We start from the raw sequence: 19,291 nt of genomic DNA, 5'->3' as shown, positions 1-19,291 counted from the left end.
AACACATAAATAAAATAAACTCATGTTTAATCCGGCTTGAAACCCTGAATGCCACAGCACAACTCCTGACACTTCTTAAATAACATGAGCAAGACTTGAGTACTTTAACCTTTAAGGTACCTTGCAGTTGATTATAATTGTTGATGGAAGCATCTATCTCGACTCCTCGTTTATGAAGCTCGATTGACACTTTTCTGGTCAACTAGAATCCCTTCCAATCAACTAAACATCCACTGACTCTGCTGCAAACATGATCATCTTCAATTGAAGTTCATGCTAACTTTTGCGTCAGTCGCCTAGAACTATTTTGGTCGCTTAGATGTCAGTCAATTCTCATCCGAAGATTGATTTGCTCGAACTAGATAATGTCAATTTTTTGTTGATCAGATTTATTCTAATCTCCGGGACCAACTTAGGTCTGGTCAACCAAACCAAGCTATGGTCACTTGGACCAATTTGGCCTTCCAAACTGGGTCATAATTAATAGTTAAATTTAACCCGGGACAGAGATAGAACACCTTTTTAATTTTTCAAACATTTAAAAGTTAAATTTCCATTCAACAAATTAATAGATAAATTTATCTTAATAGATAATTAATCCAAGAACACTAATCATCTACTACGAATATGCTTTCCGATTTACGCAATAGTCAATAGAAAACTTCTAAGGGCTAAGTTCATCAAAAACCTCTGGACTGTTGGAGTCTACTTAAGATGAAGTAGCTTTTCTTTAACAATAAATCTCGCACGGTACAATACAAAAATGCACATTTGGAGCCTCCACAGAATAACTACATGCTTATTCTTTTAAGTTCGCGGAAAATGAATAACTTTGTCAAAATGAGAAATGTTTTTAATCTTTTTTTCTTCTCGAGGTCCTCAATCGAATAGGATTCATTTCTGGGATACAACACAACCACATATGTGACCATTACAATTAACCACCAAAAGATCACCACCACCAAAACTCTGATTCCTGAAAAAACGGGATCTAAGACCAAAAGCAGCAACTGACCTCATGATCCAATGGATCGCACTCCTTGACCGGTTAGGATTTTCAGATAAATGGAGAAGCTAATTTATTTGGAAAACAAATTCGATTGTGTAACCCGCAAGAGCTCCTGCAAATTTCAAGTCTCTGATTATTGTGGATAAAATGCAATACAAATATAGAAAGATCATTATGGTTGTGACTTTGAAAGTAGACACTGAAACCCTCTCCAAAATGATCCTCATGAAGAATAAAGTTTTCCGGCGAGAATAAATTGCATGGACTTCGAACAAATTATGAGATAAAGTTGAACATATGAATGCCATTCAGGCTCAACATCTTGGGCGCCTGTAACACAGGAATCAATGAATTACTAATGTTGCCCCACTTCAAGATTGCGTCTAGCGGACCCATTTATAGAATTGTTTTATGCAAATTCAGTTATGGGAAGAACTTGATCCAATATGGCAAACATATACTCTAACCAGGCGATGAAGCAAATCACCGAAACCTCTATTGGCATGAATAAAATGCATCATTTTTTAGAAAAGGACCCACCACCACAAATATAGTCATGTCATCAAATGGTTCTGGGCAACGAAGGGACAAAATTCATGCTTAGATCCTGCCATGGTTTGTGTAGCAGAGGGGCAAACCTCTATTTTCATTCTTCCTTTAGATAACTAGCATTTGCGACATCTAGAAATAATCCTGACTATATTTTTTCAGAGATAGGCCAATAGAAATAATATTTGACCGTTGCAATAGTTTTATCCCTTCCAAAATGACTTGCTATCTCTCAGCATATAACTCTCATATTCACTTGCTTGGACAAAGTTGGCTTCCCTAAAAGAGATTTCTCTTAGAGAGATAGTCATTTGACATTGGAAAAATAACGAAATTCCCTATATTGTCCAACAAACAAGATAGCAAAAATATCAAATTTTCTCATAGGGAAGGAGAGGCTAGAAGGAGAGAAAAAACTAGGGTTTTAAAACAGTAGAGGGAAGGGAGGCTACACCATCATATCAGCTTGTGATCTTCCTCGAAGGCAATTGAAGAAGAAAACTCTATCTCTAAGAGAGAATTTTAGAGGTAAATCTTGTATTGTGTTATTGACAAAGAGGACCACTTGTACTATTATACATGATTGGCAAAACAATACCCTGTGTGGCACTTAACCCATAACACAACTATTATAAGTTATAATAATGCTTAAGAAAAGCAAAAAAACTCCATTGGCTATTATACATTAAAGGGCACTAATCATGTTATGCCATACATGACTTATTGATTGACCACTTTGAATCAGTATAACAAATAAGGTAAAGAGGTTCCACAATGACATACTTAATCGCCCAAGACATAGCAAAACCAATCAACTTTAAGCAGGTAATGTCTCTGCTAGAGCAACACAAACTAGAAAGTGATGAAGAGAGATATGGTAAAAGATCTAGCTGCTAAGTATTCTTCCAAGATAAAACTTCAAACAAATAAGCCCTAGAAAGTGAGAACTCATGTAGAAAGCCTGAAATAACTCACTGATATTGAGTAGCAATCAATCATGATATGGCAAAACCAATCAACTTTAAGTAGATAATGTCTCTGCTAGATCAAATAGAAACTAGAAAGTGATAAAGAGAAACATGATAAAAGATATAGCTGTCAAGTATTCTTCCAAGATAAAAATTTAAACAAATAATCCCAGAAAGTGAAACACAAGTAGAAAGCCTGAAATAACTCACTGATATTGAGTAGTGTTACTGACTTTCCATGTTATGTCATACCTTTTGCCATGCAAAAATTAAAATAAAAGGTCAATGCATCCCCTAATGGTATAAAACAATTTACAGTTAGAAACAGTCACATCTGTATTTCTCAATGCCTTTTGTCATGGCACTAATCTCATTATACTACATCTGTATTATACTTCCAGTATTGGAGACTTGTCTTGCAAATTTGTCATACTTGAGCAATTTCGCTTGTCATGTTGATGTGGCACAAGAAGAGATTGAGTGTTGGGAGGCTTGAGTAGAAATCTGGAATGGAGTGGTAAAGGGATAGTAAACTTAATTATCACACCTGAGGGTTCCTAGGCATCACATCATAGGGAAATTCTATCACACAACCTAAAAGAACTCTTAAAACTTTGATATCTATTTCTTATCCCAGCATTATAGGTGCACACTTATTTACAATAGGACTCACAAAGGACTCATAAAGACACATATGAAATATAAATGCTAGTAGATGGACTCAGGAAACACAACAGACTCATAAAGACACATAGGAAACATAAAAGACTCATAAAGATGCTACAATTTTCCAATCACGGGAAGTTGAAAGATATTTGTTGGACATTTAATGTTGGCTTTTGACTTTTGATTCAACCCTTTGGAATTCATGAACTTTATATCATTTCCCAGTCTATCATCTTCCAAGATATGCCAAATTAATAGTCAATCTGTAGAACCTTTATTTTTGCATTTATAAGACTTTTAATGGAGTTTGCTACTTGTCTCCATCAACCCTCTCCAGGTGAGAAAAACTCATCCCTGGCGAGCTTTTGGAATCTTTCATAAAGGTCTCGATTCAGCCGTTGAAATTCATTATCAATAATTCATATGCATTCAAAAAGGTGTCCTATCTTCTATTTGACAAGATACTTTTGATAACCATTTTCCTTTAAAAACACAATCTGATGATCAATTACTTTTTCAATGTTGTCTTTCAATATTTAAATTGATGGCAAACGAACATTCTATGCATTACTTGCCATAATATCTTCATGTTCAGAATATAAAGTGAGATCTTCAATGTTGAAGACATTGTTAATACCCATGTTTGTTGGTAGCTCAAAGACATAATAGGCATTAGAGCTCATTTTCTTCAAAATTTTATAGGGCCCAACATTCCTTGAATGAAGTTTCTTATAAACCCCTCTTGGATATTGTTCTGGCCTCTTATACGAACCATAACCATATTGCCTTCCTCAAATTTAGCAAACTTCATTTTCAAATCAGCATGTGTTTTATATCTTTCATTGCTTAGAGCAATTTTCTGCTTGACATCATGTATATCTTGTTTGTGATTACTAAAAGTGTCATGTATATCTTGTTTGTGATTGCTAAAAGCATCTGCTTCAGCACTTGGGCTTGACTCCAATGGTAAAGGAACCAAATCAATTGGCATTCTAGGAAGCATACTTGTAATAATTTCAAATGGGCCACATCTAGTAGATATATTCACCGAACTATTATATGCAAACTGTCATGGGAAGAATTTGATTCCATGTAGTAACATGATCTCCAACCATGCAACAAAGTAAATCGCCCAAACTTCTATGGACTACCTCTTTCTGACCATCTGTTTGATGATGAAAAGAAGAAAACTTCAACTTTGTATTAATCAATTTTCATAAGATTCGCCAGAAGTAGCATGTGAACTTCACATCATAATCAGAAACAATTGTTAATGGTAACCCATGAAAACGAACAACTTCCTTGAAGAAAAGTTTAGCAATGTGAACAACATCTGATGTCTTTGAGCATGGAATGAAGTGAGCCATTTTTGAAAACTGATCCACCACTACAAATGTAAAGTCATGTCTTCTACTAGTTTTAGGCAAACCAAGCATAAAATCCATCCTTAGATCTTGCCATGGTTTGTGTGGCACAAGGCATATATAAATCAGTATTTTGCTTTCTTCCTTTAGATAATTGGCATGTGCTGAGAGACAATCTTGGCTATCTTAAGGCTAGGCCGATAGAAACGATCCTCAACCATTGCAATTGTTTTATCCCTTCCAAAATGACTCGTTGCCCATCTAGCATGTAACTCCCATATCACTTGTTCACGAAGAAAAGTATTAGTCAAAGAAAATTGAGTTCCCTTAAAGAAAAAATCATTATGCAGCAAAAAATCTAAGAAATCTCCATGTTGTCCCGCAATTAATGCAACAAATATATTGCTAAAATCTTTGCACAAAGGGTACTCTTTCTTAAGTAGTTCAAATCCCACTGCTTGTATAACCATAGAAGAAAGAATATATACCGCTCTACTAAGTGCATCAGTTACTTTATTTTCAACACCAGATTTGTGTTTGATTATGAAGGTATATTCTTGTAAGAAAGAGACTCATTTCCCATGTCGATGACTTAGTTTTTGCTGAGAATTGATATATTGAAGATCTTGGTGATCAAAATATAGAACAAACTCTTGTGAAAGGATGTAGTGTCGCCAATAACATAAATCTTGAATAAAATTCTTTATCATAAGCGGAATACCGTTGTTTCGTTTCATTCAACTTCTCACTAAAACATGCAATAGAATACCCTTGTTTACTTAATATGCCTCCAATTCCAACATTAGATGCATCACATGCCACTTCAAAGACCTTTGAAAAATCTGGTAGTTGAAGAACAGTTGCTTTAACCAATCTTTTTCTTACTTATTGCAAATCTTGTGAAGCTGTGTTGGTCCAAATATAGGGGTCATAATAGTGCCGAAATTTTTAATGAAACGCCTATTAAATTTTGCTAGGCCATGAAAACTTATGATTTCTTGTAGTGTCCTAGGCAATGACCACTCTTGGATGACTTTTACTTAATAGGATTTGCCTCTAATTCTTTGGACGACACCATGAAGCCCAATAATGCCACAGAGGAAGTCATAAAGAAGCATTTCTTTAAATTTATATAGAGCTTCTCTCTGCAAAGAATTCTCATGACTTTTTGCAAATGGATAAGATGATCTTCTTTATCCTTGCTGAAAATAAAGATACCATCGAAAAAAACAAGAAACTTTCCGATAAATGATTGTAGTACCTAATTCATAAAGCGCATAAATGTGCTAGGAGCGTTGGATAAACCATAAGGTATGACAAGCCATTCATAAAGGTCATCTTTAGTCTTGAAAGCTATCTACCATTGATCTCCAAACCTTTTGCGTATTTGATAACATATCCACCATATCATCAAGGTGGGGAATTGAAAATCGATATTTGATAATGATCTTTTTTTTGGTGTTAACAATGCAGGGATAACACATGGGCTTAAACTTTCCCGAATGCAACCCTTAGACAACAATTCATACTTGCCTCTTCAATTCTGCATGGTCGCTTGGATTCATTCAATAGGCTAATAGATTGGGTAGTTGTGAACCTCACGTAAAATCAATAGCGTACTGAATTTTACGCATTGGTGGAAGCTCACTAGGTAATTTTCCTGCAGTCACATCAAAAAAATCATTCAATAACATAGTGATTTCCGGAGGAAATGAGGAAGCTTCGATAACAAATTCTTCTTTAACTTCTTTGATTATAAGGGCACATATAGTAGAACTTTCTTTGCTCTCAATTTTTCTTGGTTAGAATGCGAAGAGAATTTCCATTATTAGTAACATTCCTTGCCTTCTCTTGCTTGTATTTCTTCATTTCACCAGTCTGCATGGGTTTCAATAATACTTTCTTGTTGTTGAACATGAAAATGTATGTGTTCTCTCTGCCATAATGATGCACATCTTGATATAAACAAGGTCTCTCAACAAGTATGAGTTGCTCTCATAGGGATAATGTTGCACCAAATGAAGTCACTATAATTTTCACAAGAAAGAGAAATAAGACAGCGTTGTGTTACTAGAATAGAAGTGTTATCTATCCATCCGATCTTGTATGGTTGGGGATGTGGCTGTGTAATAAGCTTCTGGCGATCTACCATAGATGTTGAGACAACATCCATACAACTTCCTCTATCAATGAATAACTTATGTGCTTGATTCCCACAACAAACCAACATCTGAAAAATAGACGCTCGTCACCAATCTTCACCATCTACTTTTGGAGTAGAAAGAATATGCCTAACAACAGTTGCCAAAGAAGTGTCTCAATCTTCACCATCGACTTTTGGAGTAGTAAGAATATGTCTAACAATAGTTGCCAAAGAAGTGTCCTAATCTTCTTCCAAATCATCATCAATATAAAATCTATAATCAAAAGAATTTTCACCCCCTTCTACTCTTTAATTTTCAGCATCATCTTCATGCTCTATCTCAATAAGTAGATTCTTTTTAGGACAATTATAAGTCATACGACTCGGTTGCTGACACTTGAAACATATGATGCACTTGTTCTTTAATTCGGTTGGTTTCAAAGGTGGTTTAGAGTCACTTTGTTGATTAAATGAGTTGGCGAATCTACCTCTTACTTGTTGGTTGGTTTTATGAATTCTTTTATTCATTGTTAAAACTCCAAGCTTCTTACCAAATGAATAACACAAATAGTCCTCCATATCCAAGGCAACTTGGAAAGCTTGTTCTAGGCTATAAATTGGTTGTCTTAATCCAACTTTAAACCTTGCAAGAGTTTATCTAGGATCGTCACAATTTAACTCATCGAACTTTTGCATATACTCAGCTACAGACAAGTGATTATGCTTTAAATTAATACGCTGATCACATAATTTGTCATAATAATTTGTAGTCAAATACTTATCTCGTAGTTTGACTTTCATCTCCTACCATGAGTTGATTAGTGGTTGCCCTAATCTCCTTATGTCTGCTTCAACACTAGTCCACCATATCTTTGCCAAACTTACAAGCTTTATTCGAGCAAACCTTACTTTTCTATCATCTGACATATCGTACTAATCAAAATATTCTTCTATTGCTACCAGCCAATTAGCAAATAAAGTAGGGTTCACTTTCCCTTTGAAATATGGCACTTCAATTCTAACCTTCTTTGTGATATCTCCATCAACATCTTGGTATTCATTTTCTACCTCAAGAAATCGTCTATCCCTCTCAAAAAAAAGGTTATTGTTGAGGTGTTGGAAACCCTTCTTGAATCAAGTTGTTTGCTTGAGATGTTTCTCCTTGCTCTCCTTGCACTCATGGCTTCAACACCATTTAGACGAACTTGCATACCATTAAGTTGTTCTATCATGCGAATAAGTATCTCATCACGTTGACTATCAGTCAACTTTCCTCTAAAGCTCCTCCCGAATCTTGTAGATATTAAGTTAGGCTCTAATACCAAATATGATGTAGCACAAGAAGAGATTGAGTGTTGGGAAATTTTGGGGAGTAAAAATTGAGTATGGAGTGGTGAGGGATTATAGGAACTTCGGTATCACACTAAGTGTTCCTAGACATCACACCATAAGAAGATTGTATAACACAACATAAGAGAACTCTTAAAACTTTGATATCTATTTTATATCCCAACATTACAGCAATACACTAATTTACAATAGGACTCGCAAAGGACCATAGTTGTCAAAAGCACAAGGCGCAAAAAAAAAGCTCAAGGGTCTTGGGGCCAACAATTAAAATACCATTCCATGCCGCCCGACATGGATGGATTTTACCATTCCACCACATGAGCGAAACCGGCATAGGAGGCGGGATAATTTCGTGTGTCACGCGACATAAGACAAAAGGAATAAGCAGCGATGACGGCGGAGTCAGTAGAATTTGACCTAAACCAATGGAGATAGAGTATTGGAGGCGACGGAGGTGTACCGAAGGCGTCGGAGATATCGCGAAACTCCTCCAGCGCCACCGGAAGCATCACAAGACCAAGCGTCCTGAAGGCGCCTCCGATCCCTCTTCGTCGTGGCGTCGTAGGAGGCACCGGAGGCATCACGAGACGCCTCCGGCGCCGTGCGAGGTGCTCACATTTCTATTAGGCGAAAACAAAAAGGGCAGCCCGATGCACGAAGCTCCCGCCATGCGGGGTCCTGGAGAAGGATCCATTGTACGCAGCCTTACCCTGCTTTTTGCAAGAGGCTATTTCCAGGATTCGAACCCGTGACCTTTTGGTCACATGGTAACAACTTTACCGTTGCGCCAAGGCTCCCCTTCTTCTATTAGGCGAAAACGACGAAAGAAAATTAAAAATGATTTAATTAATTCAAACATTTCCCAACTTATGGGTGATATTTTAAATTATCTTTCAAATTAAAATAAACCCTAATTAAATTATCCAAATAAAATATAAAAAATATATTTCAAATTAAAAAATTAAATAAATTTTATTAATTAATATTCTGAAAATTATTTTTACTATTTTAAATTTTATTTAAAAATTCTAAAAAAATCTATTTTTTTTAAAATAAATTAGATTATTATTATTATTATTATTATTATTATTATCAAAGTGGTGTCAGTTCAAATTCAACCTACAGTGATGAATTGAGACAAGTTGATGAACATGTGAAGAAATCAATATTGCATGTCATGAGATGATTATTTAATCTGGACGTTGGAGAACTATAGAGTTAATCTAAGTAGAATGTTGCAAGAACCGATGCTTTCATCTATGTTTTCATCTGATTCACGCCACTATTTTTGGTATTAGTAAGGTAACATACTATGATGTATCACTTTTAATTCAAGTTATTGATAAATTAATTTTTTTTAAAAAAAATTATATTTAGTTATCTTTTCTAACCGTATTAAGCTGTCCAATAATTAAGAATTTATATAAAATCAATATACAACTTATTTTTAAATTATACACCACAAACATATTTATCTAATAATTACTATATATAAATAAAAAATACCGAAACCGTATCGGCACTGCACGATACAATACCGAAACTGAATCGTTCCAGTCTAGGACCGAAATCTCGGTACAGGTCAAGATTGTAAACCTTGCTTGGGGCTTAAGCGAAGCGTACGCTTTACGAAAAAAACATAATAAACAAAAAAGACTATTATTATAATATAAATCTGATTTATATAAATGAATAAATTTTATTAGAATTTTTTTAATTTCAAATATATTTTTATATATTTTATTTGGATAATTTAATTAAGATTTATGAAAACTTATTCGAACTATCCCATTTAAGTTGAGAGTTGATTAAATTAATCAAATCCGACCTAAGTTTTCGATCATCCATAGTTCCACACTAACTGCGGGCATTGCGACGCCTCCGACATGGGATGCTAGAAAAATACAACAAGGTAAAAAAAAATTAACAAAAAAGAAGATTCTTAATAATGATCGAGAGGCAAACGCTTCCAGCGGTGAGAGGCAGACAAGAGGCAAACCAATCAACTTAACGATTGATTTAAAGAGGGTTTAGGGCTTTAAACTAAAAGAAAGGAAAGTTTCTACTTGCTTTTGCGTGAAGTGCAGTGAAGCGCGCTTCAAAGACCTCATGTGCTTCCGAGGTCTCTAAAGCACAAGGCTTGCGCCTCGCTGCACTTAAGCGAAGGCCTCATAAAGACACATAGGAACCTTAAAAGACTCACACATAAGAAACATAAATGACTTATAAAGATACTACAATTTTCCAAGCATAGGAAGTTGAAGCATTTTTGTTGTACATTTAATGTTAGCTTTTGACTTTTGACTTCAACCATTTGGAATTCATGAACTTTAAATCATTTCCCAAGCAAGTCTATCATCTTCCAAGATATGTCAACTTATAAGTTGAGCTTTAGAACCTTTATTTCTACGTTAATAGACTTTTTATGGAGTTTGTCATTTGTCTCCCTCACAAATAATGACATATTATAGCCTTAAAATAATGGTAAAAAGATTTGTATGCTTGATCATAAAATGTATTTCTTTTCATTTCATCATCACAGACTTCAGCAAAGTAGACATCTGTTGTGCAAAGAGGGGGCAATACCTCTCAACCTTTCTGAACCGCGGAAGAAGAGGAAGAGAGAAAAGAGATCGCGCGGAACAACAAGACAAAGACGCACAAAAGAGAGCAAACACCAGGAAGGAGAAGAAGAAGAGAAAGAAAAGAGTTACCGTGGTTCGGCGACTTGCCTACTCCACAAAACGGCCGAAGCTTTATTAGAATTCTCTTCTACACAAGAGAATCACATCTAATGATTCTTGTGTTTTCTGATCTACAATGGGTTTACAATGATCCCTATAAATACTGCTAAACCCCCAGACCCGGTAAAAACATAACAGAATTTGTTATGAAAAACATAACAAAATTCTGTTATATAAAATCTTAACAGAATTTTATTACGAATTTACAATGATTCCTATAAATAATGTCCAAACCCCCACTCTCCGCAATTTCACCTTGGCAAATTCAAAGAATACGAATATCTGACCAAAAACTCCAAGTCATGCTCTAGCATCTAGAGATATGGATCAAGTTCAAGCAATGCTTAAACTTCTCTACGGTCACCGGCTTTGTCTGCAACATTGGTGAACCTTCTCAAGTTGAATTTTTCTAAAAGCAATCAACTCTCTGATCTTGTGAAACCTCACATCAATGTATTTGGTTCTCGCACGATACACCTGATTCTTCGCCAAATAGATAAGACTGACTATCGCATAACAACTTGACTCCACCTTGCTGAACACCCAACCAACCGTAAGCCATAAAGCTTCTTTGCTGCTTCAACTGCTGCCATGTACTCTGATTCCGTAGTGGACAATGCAATAATAGATTGTATCATAGATTTCCAACAACAGTCCTCTCGCCACAATGAATACAATCCGTAGTAGACCTCCTATCTAAATCTCCTGCATAGTCTGCATCCACATATCCAATAACTGAATGAACATGATGCCATAATTAGTTGTATTTCTCAAGTATCTGAAAATCCATTTCACTGCATCCCAATGTGGTCGACCAGAATTTGAGAGAAACTTGCTTACCATACTAACTGCTTGCGCCAAATCTGGTCTCGTGCAAACCATGGCATACATCAGACAACCAACTGCACTGGCATAAGGAACCTTTGACATCTCTTGGATCTCGCCATCCGTCTTTGGACACTGTGTGGATAACTTGACGCCGGGGTGTGCTCACCGACTTTGCATTCTTCATGTTGAACCTATCCAACACCTTCTCCACATAGCTACGTTGAGACAACCATAATCTCCCTGTAACTCTATTCCTGTGAATCTCCATCCCAAGAATCTTCTTGGCCTCTCCCAAATCTTTCATGTCAAATTCCTTGCTCAGTAGCCTCTTCAATTTGTCAACCTCTCTCATCTTCTTCGCAACAATGAGCATGTCATCTACGTATAGTAGTAAGAAAATCAGTGATTCATCTTCAAGGCCCTTCACATATATGCAGCAGTCATACTCGCATCTCCTATATCCGTTTTGAATCATGTATGAATCAAAACATTTGTACCATTGCCTAGGAGATTGTTTCAGTCCATAGAGCGATTTCTTCAACTTACAAACCAACTGCTCTTGTCCGGACTGACTAAATCCCTCAGGTTGTGACATAAAAATCTGCTCCTCCAAATTTCCATGAAGAAATGCCGTCTTCACATCCATTTGCTCCAAATACAAATCGTGATGTGCCACCAAAGCTAATACCGCTCTAATTGACGTATGTCTTACCACTGGAGAGAAAATTTCTTCATAGTCAATCCCCTTTCTTTGTGAATACCCCTTTGCTACCAACCGAGCCTTAAACTTCACTTCTTCTCCCTCTGACATTGCTTCTTTCTTCTTGAATATCCACTTGCACCCTATAGCTTTCTCTCCTTCAGGAAGTTCCACTAGATCCCACGTTTGATTTTTATGCAACGACTCCATCTCCTCTGCCATAGCACCCGTCCACCTATCCTTCTCAGAGCTATGTATTGCCTCCTGAAAAGATGTAGGGTTTCCGCTACTAGTGGTAAGTGCATAAGATACCAAGTCTTCGAATCCGTATCTAGTGGGTGGTTTTACGACTCGTCTCGTTCTACCACTAGCTATAGTGCGATGCTCCATGTGCTCTGAGCTAGAATCATCGAAGTCATGAGTCTCTAGCTCCACTTGCACAATATCTTTCTCTTTGTTGCTTTATGGTGTTTCCTTTCCTTCTTCCTGAGTACGTTGTAACATAGCTTTCTCGTCAAACACCACATCTCTGCTGATCACCACCTTGTTTGCCTTAGGATCCCAAAGCTTGAAGCCTTTAACTCCTTTCTGATAGCCCAGAAAAATGCATTGCTTTGACTTTGCATCCAGCTTTGATCTTTCCTCACTAGATATATGCATATAGGCTGGACATCCAAAAACTCGAAGATGAGAGTAATTTACTTGATTCCCTGTCCATACTTCCTCTGATACTTTGCCTTCTAGTGCTGCCCTTGGTGATCTATTAATGAGATAACATGCCATGTTAACTGCTTCCGCCCAGAAATTCTTTGCAAGCCCTGCATTCAGCCTGAGACATATTGCCTTCTCAATGATTGTCCTGTTCAACCTTTCCGCTACCCCATTCTGCTGAGGTGTCCTGCGAACCGAGAAGTGCCTCATTATCCCATGCTGCTCACAGAATTCCTGAAACTTTGAATCTGTGTACTCAGTCCCATTATCTGACCTAAGGCATTTGATCTTCCTTCCGGTCTGGTTCTCTACTTCAGTTTTCCACAATTTAAACTTTGCAAAAGTTTCTGACTTGTGACGCATAAAGTATACTCATACCTTTCGTGAGAAATCATCAGTAAAACTCACAAAATACAAGTGCCCTCCACGTGATGCTACACTGGCCGGTCCCCAGAGATCCGTATGTACGTAGTCTAGAATCCCCTCCGTCTTGTTTGTTGCCGTCTTAAATTGCACTTTGCTCTGTTTCCCAAGAACACAAAATTTGCAGAATTCAAGCTTGCACGTTTTGACACCCTTCAACAAATCTCTCTTGTGAAGTTCTAGCATCCCACGTTCACCCATATGCCCTAGCCGCATATGCCACAAGACAGTACTATCTGATTCAGACTCCACCGAGGCGACTCCACCTACAACTGTAGTCCCTATCAACTTGTAGATGTTTCTTGCTACCTTTTGTCCTTTCATTACCGTCAGAGCTCCCTTGTTGACTTTCATCACCCCGCTCACCGATTTGTAAATTACAACCAATACCATCCAGTGTGCCTAGTGAGATCAAGTTCTTCCTTAGCTCTGGTATATATCTGACATCACATAAAGTTCTGATCACACCATCAAACATCTTGATTCTGACATTCCCTATGCCGATAACCTTGCATGATGCATCGTTTCCCATCAACACTGAACCAGAATCCACTGCCCTATAGGTGTCAAACCAATCCTTGTTTGGAGTCATGTGATATGAACATGCAGAGTCTAAAATCCATGCATCCGTCAGCTGCTCCGAACTTGACATAACTGATAGCATATCTCCATCACCGCTCTCTGAATTTTCTTCTTCAACTATGTTTGCAGACTTTGCCGAACTACTTTTGTTCTCTGCAACATATTTCTTTATCTCTGGACAATTTCTCTTGATATGACCTTTACCTCCACATTTGTAGCACGTGATCACCTTCTTCCTTCTCGACTTAGAACGAGTCTTGTTGTCATATCCATGTCGAGATTTGCTCCTACCACGCTCTTGGTTGTTATTTACCACAAGTCCTTCTCCTTGAGAAATTTCATCGCTTGTTTTCTTCCTTTGGTGAAAACCTAGCAACGCACTTGTGATCTCCTCCAATTTGAGAGTTTCCTTACCCCACATCAAAGTAGTAACCAAATTCTCGTACGTAGGAGATGAAGGTAGAGAATTCAACAACATCAGCGCCTTGTCTTCGTCTTCGATCTTCACATCAATCCGCTTCAGATCACTTACAATCTGGTTGAATACGTTGATGTGCTGGCTCAGATCGGTTCCTTCTGTCATCTTCAGCCCGAATAATTTCTGCTTGAGATACAGCTTGTTTGTCAATGATTTTGACATGTACCGGCTTTCCAGCTTTTGCCAAACTGTCACCGGTGACTCCTCGTCCATGACATGGTACATCACGTCATCCGTAAGACAAAGCCTGATTGTTGCTACTGCCTTCGCCTGAAGTTCTTCCCAATCTGATTTCTCCATGCTTTCCGGTTTTCTTTCTCCTAGCGCCTTCGCCATGCCTTGTTGCACCAACAAGTCCTTGACCCTTCTCTGCCATAATCCAAAGTTTCCGGTTCCGTCAAACTTCACCATATCAAACTTCGCAGAAGTCGTCCCCGACATGTTGAAGAAATCTGCCAAAAACCCGAGCTCGATACCAATTGTTACGCAAAGAGAGGGGCAATACCTCTCAACCTTTCTGAACCGCGGAAGAAGAGGAAGAGAGAAAAGAGATCGCGCGGAACAACAAGACAAAGACGCACAAAAGAGAGCAAACACCAGGAAGGAGAAGAAGAAGAGAAAGAAAAGAGTTACCGTGGTTCGGCGACTTGCCTACTCCACAAAACGGCCGAAGTTTTATTAGAATTCTCTTCTACACAAGAGAATCACATCTAATGATTCTTGTGTTTTCTGATCTACAATGGGTTTACAATGATCCCTATAAATACTGCCAAACCCCCAGACCCGGTAAAAACGTAACAGAATTTGTTATGAAAAACATAACAAAATTCTGTTATATAAAATCTTAACAGAATTTTATTACGAAAAATCTTAACAGATTTTTCTTCCATGACATCCCTTCATCCAAATATGAGCCACTCGTCAACATAGACATCAAATAAGTTTCAAGGTTGAAAATGTGAACATGGAAAAAGGCAACCAAATGTAAAAATGCAGATCTAGAAGGTGACAAAACTCATGTTCTTTTAGTTGAATAGGAGACGTTAATCATTGTTAAGGAAAAAAAATTAACAATGTAGTGATGGTTATCTAGGCAGTCCAATATAACATAATTAAAAAATATTTAATAACTAACATAGTTACATACAATAATGTACATTAGTGAGACCTCTGATTCATATTTCCACAGAAAAATATGTTTGTGTAATTCACACAAAATACAACAATTATATATAAGAAAACAAATAGAGTGGCTTAGGGTTTAAAATAAATTTGTTTTACTCTAAATTGGTCCAAATGAATTGCATAAGTTTTTTTCACTGCGGATGCAGTCACATATGGAATATATAAATTACAAACCATATGTGACAGTTGAGTGGTCCACTTAAAATTCCGCCTAGGAGATCACATTTGGGTTTATAAACGATGGACCAGACAGCAACTTGATTAAATATTTACAAGACCTAAACAAATGGAGCATCTACGGCAAAAAACCGTTTAACTGATTGCCAAGTACACAGAACATATCAAGAAGAATGACAGCTACGGCAAAAAATATATGCACGAACAACACATGAAAAATTGATCAGATAAAATCCAATCTAAGCTACAAAAACACCTTGCAGACAAAAGCCAATAATGCATACCGCTATGATTTTTCAGACTATTGGGGAAATGCCTCTTCCACTTCCTTCCACATATGTGCATTCCTTGGGAACTTTTCTTTCAATTTTTCCATTATATCCCTTGCCTCCTCCACCTTTGAGGTTCCAATGAGCCCTTTCACAAGCATCTTCATGGTTGAGAAATTTGGGATCCAGTTCTGTGCCATAGAATCCTCGCAGACAGCCAGTGCAACCTCAAATTCCCCACCTTTGCACAAGAAGTGTATTAGAGAGAAGTAGAATTTGTCAACTGGAATACGACCTAGTCCCTTCATCTCCCTGTAGAGCTTCTTAGCATCCTCCAATCGGCCTTCATTGCAAAACCCATATATCAAGTGGTTATAAGTTACCCAAGTCGGCTTTATTCCTTTTGTTTCCATTTCCTCGAAGAGCGCCATTGCCTCATTTGAGCGTTTTAGCTTGCAGAGGCTCTGGATCCTCGAGTTGTAGATGCAGAGCCCATGGTCACAGTCGTGCATCTTCATGAGCTCCAACACTTTGTCGACCTCGTCAAACTGCTTTTCCTTGTAGAAACCAGCAAGGGCATTGCAAAAAGTGGTCGTGTCTGGCTTGACGCCGGCAGTGCACATCTGGTCGAGCACCGAATAGAATGAACGGGTGGTGCCCGACTCGGAGAAGGCCTTGATGACATTGTTGTAGGTTTTAATGTCAGGAGTAATGCCGTGGGTGCCTGGGAAGTCGCTGAAGATGCGGCTGACTTCATCGTGTCGACGGCCGACAACGCAGGCGAAGAGTAGCGCGTTCAGGGTTTGGGTGGAGGGAGACTTCTGGAAAGCCCGGACGGCGTCGTCGTGCAAGCCAGCTTGACCAAAGAGTACAATGGCGTTGGGGAGGGAGGCGGGAGGGAGGGAGTCAAGGATCGAGCGCACTTCAGTAAAGGACCGGGACTCGGCGAGGGTAGAGATGGCGTCGGAGAGAGCGAGGCGATGGAGCCGGGAAGAAGAGGGGCAGAGAGAGGCAGCACGGCAGATGTCCACGATGCGCGAGGGATTAGTTTCGGACCTGATGTGGCGGAGGTCGGGCCGGGACTTCCGTTTCCTGGCGATCGCGGAGGAAGGGTTTGGGATGGAGGACGCCGAAGAAGAGGAGAAGGCGCGAAGGCGCAGTTGGTGTCGGAGCTGGTTGCGAGCAAAGACGGCGACTGCCATGCCGACCAGCGACGAGAGAGAGGATCTCTGAGGGTTTAGGGTTGAGGCAGTTTGCAGTAATAACGATCTGACGCCTCATATCACTATTCAACGGGGCCGGGTCCGGTCACGGCGAGAGACCAGATCTCCTTTCCATAAAAAAAACCAAATGTATCTATGGGAGCACATATCTTCTGGATAATTTTTTTTATGGTATAGAAGATATGTAATTTGTATTTGTGATTAGATCGTAGGCGCGATTAGATCGTAAATAATTGTGATTCTTTTTTAAGTTCATCGACCCCATCAGGTTATAGTTTTTGTTCGGAACGGGCGACCAGAGGCCGCCCGAAGGCCTCCGGTGGTGGATAAGTGGCCAAGTTTTTGGGCGCCGAGCAAGGGTGTCCTCCGGGCCGCCTCTGGCCGCTCGCTCCGAACAAAAACTGTAACCTGATGGGGGCGATGAATTCAGGAAGGGATCGCAACCATTTGCGGCCGGATTGCGGTCGTGATCCGGCCGCAAATGCGAGTGCACATCCCCTGGACCACAAAAAGTGATCCAGAAGATCCTGCCTCGACTTTTTAATTACATAGCGTAATTAGTTGTGATTTTTTTTAAGCATCTTACTATGTTATGACTTAATTGGACTTTTTGGAGGCTGGTTCTTATTCAACGCCCGATAACCTGGACACTTATCCACTTCCAGCGGCCTCTGGCCGACCTCTGACCATCCGCTCCGATCCAAACTATAATTTGATGGAGACAATGAACCCAAGAAAGGATCACAATTAATTATGACAAAATTATAGTTACAAGTCGATCGCAATTAGAAATGGACCATCCTCTAGTCTTTTTTTTTTTTTTTTGGTAGTTTTTTGTTTTTGTTTTTTAACCCTATTGAAAATTTTCAACCATCATAAATTCAAAAAGTATCAAGTGATCCGATCATAACCAAACTTTATTGAATTAATCTTGCTAAGACACTTGTTAGGAATTAACTTTAGGGGTACATTTGGTGGAAGATTAATCTTGATTATCCATTTTAAATTATCATTGGAAACTCTACTTTATTTATGTAATCGATGATTTTCAAGTAATGATTCATATCTGACACGTAGGTAAAAAGGACATGTAATTTTAAATCGGAAAACCATATAAAAGTGAGATTTTTCTTGATTCTAGGATTAACAAAAAAAATTTAGCTAAAAATATCTTTTGATATTTACACTTTGGGATAAAAATACCTAAAAAAATTTTATAACAAAAAATTCATTTGGAATTATCAAAACTAAATAAAAAATAAATATGTAATCACATAATCAAAATTATACCTGATAATTTGAACTAAACAAATCATAGAAATTTATGTTTGTGCCACTATTATCTTATCATTTGTGCAATTGTGTTGTTCAGGGGCGAAATGACTGTATTCAGGTCTAACTCAAGCAATAAGCTGTTTATGGCCCCGATAAAATTAGGACCATTATTATTAAAAAAATTAAATAGATTTAATAATTAAGATTTACATCTAACAACACTGCTCAACTGCATCGCGGAATTATGCGAGCATGCAGATGCTTTGATTTTCAAATTTTGCTTACTTCATTATCTGCTTCAATGCTCCTCAATTGATTCCAACGGCCACCGAAATTTAATTATATATTAATTATAATTATTATATTCTCTCATCTTAAAATTCTATATAAAGCTACAACATCGAATTTTATTTTTTCCTTCCCATTTTGTAATTAATTGATTATCTTATTGACTCATTCTCACATTAGCATTCTATATTCTTTTTCCCTCATTGGTAATTCTCTAAGAAGACTTCCTTCTTCTCACTTACTCAGTAATATTTTTTTCACACTTTTTCAAAATGTTATTTATGACTTTATTATTTTATATAAATGATAAATTATGGATGGAATAGATTATGGATTCAAACATAGTTAGAAAAATAGAT

The 19,291-nt window shown here is 37.8% G+C and overlaps 1 protein-coding gene across 5 annotated transcripts; it reads right to left on the bottom strand.

Annotated features, from left to right (window-relative positions):
* Positions 1-756: 756 nt before the first annotated feature.
* On the bottom strand, positions 757-17,478 carry LOC122056478 (pentatricopeptide repeat-containing protein At1g61870, mitochondrial-like). Of its 5 annotated transcripts, none has more exons than XM_042618450.1 (2): positions 16,162-17,478; positions 757-1,121 (listed from the first exon to the last, which is right to left on the bottom strand). In XM_042618450.1, exon 1 carries the CDS (start codon positions 17,346-17,348, stop codon positions 16,179-16,181), a length of 1,170 nt encoding a protein of 389 aa, XP_042474384.1. In that variant the 5' UTR covers positions 17,349-17,478; the 3' UTR covers positions 757-1,121; positions 16,162-16,178. The 5 variants fall into 5 exon arrangements, with proteins under 5 accessions (XP_042474384.1, XP_042474388.1, XP_042474389.1 ...); XM_042618454.1 differs by lacking the exon at positions 757-1,121 and adding an exon at positions 1,157-1,339; XM_042618455.1 differs by lacking the exon at positions 757-1,121 and adding an exon at positions 1,975-3,030.
* Between the last annotated feature and the right edge of the window lie 1,813 nt (positions 17,479-19,291).

The sequence above is a fragment of the Zingiber officinale genome, chromosome 3B (assembly GCF_018446385.1).
Source record: "Zingiber officinale cultivar Zhangliang chromosome 3B, Zo_v1.1, whole genome shotgun sequence".
NCBI classification, from domain to species: Eukaryota; Viridiplantae; Streptophyta; class Magnoliopsida; order Zingiberales; family Zingiberaceae; genus Zingiber; species Zingiber officinale.
This window is presented reverse-complemented; position numbering and strand designations above follow the sequence as displayed.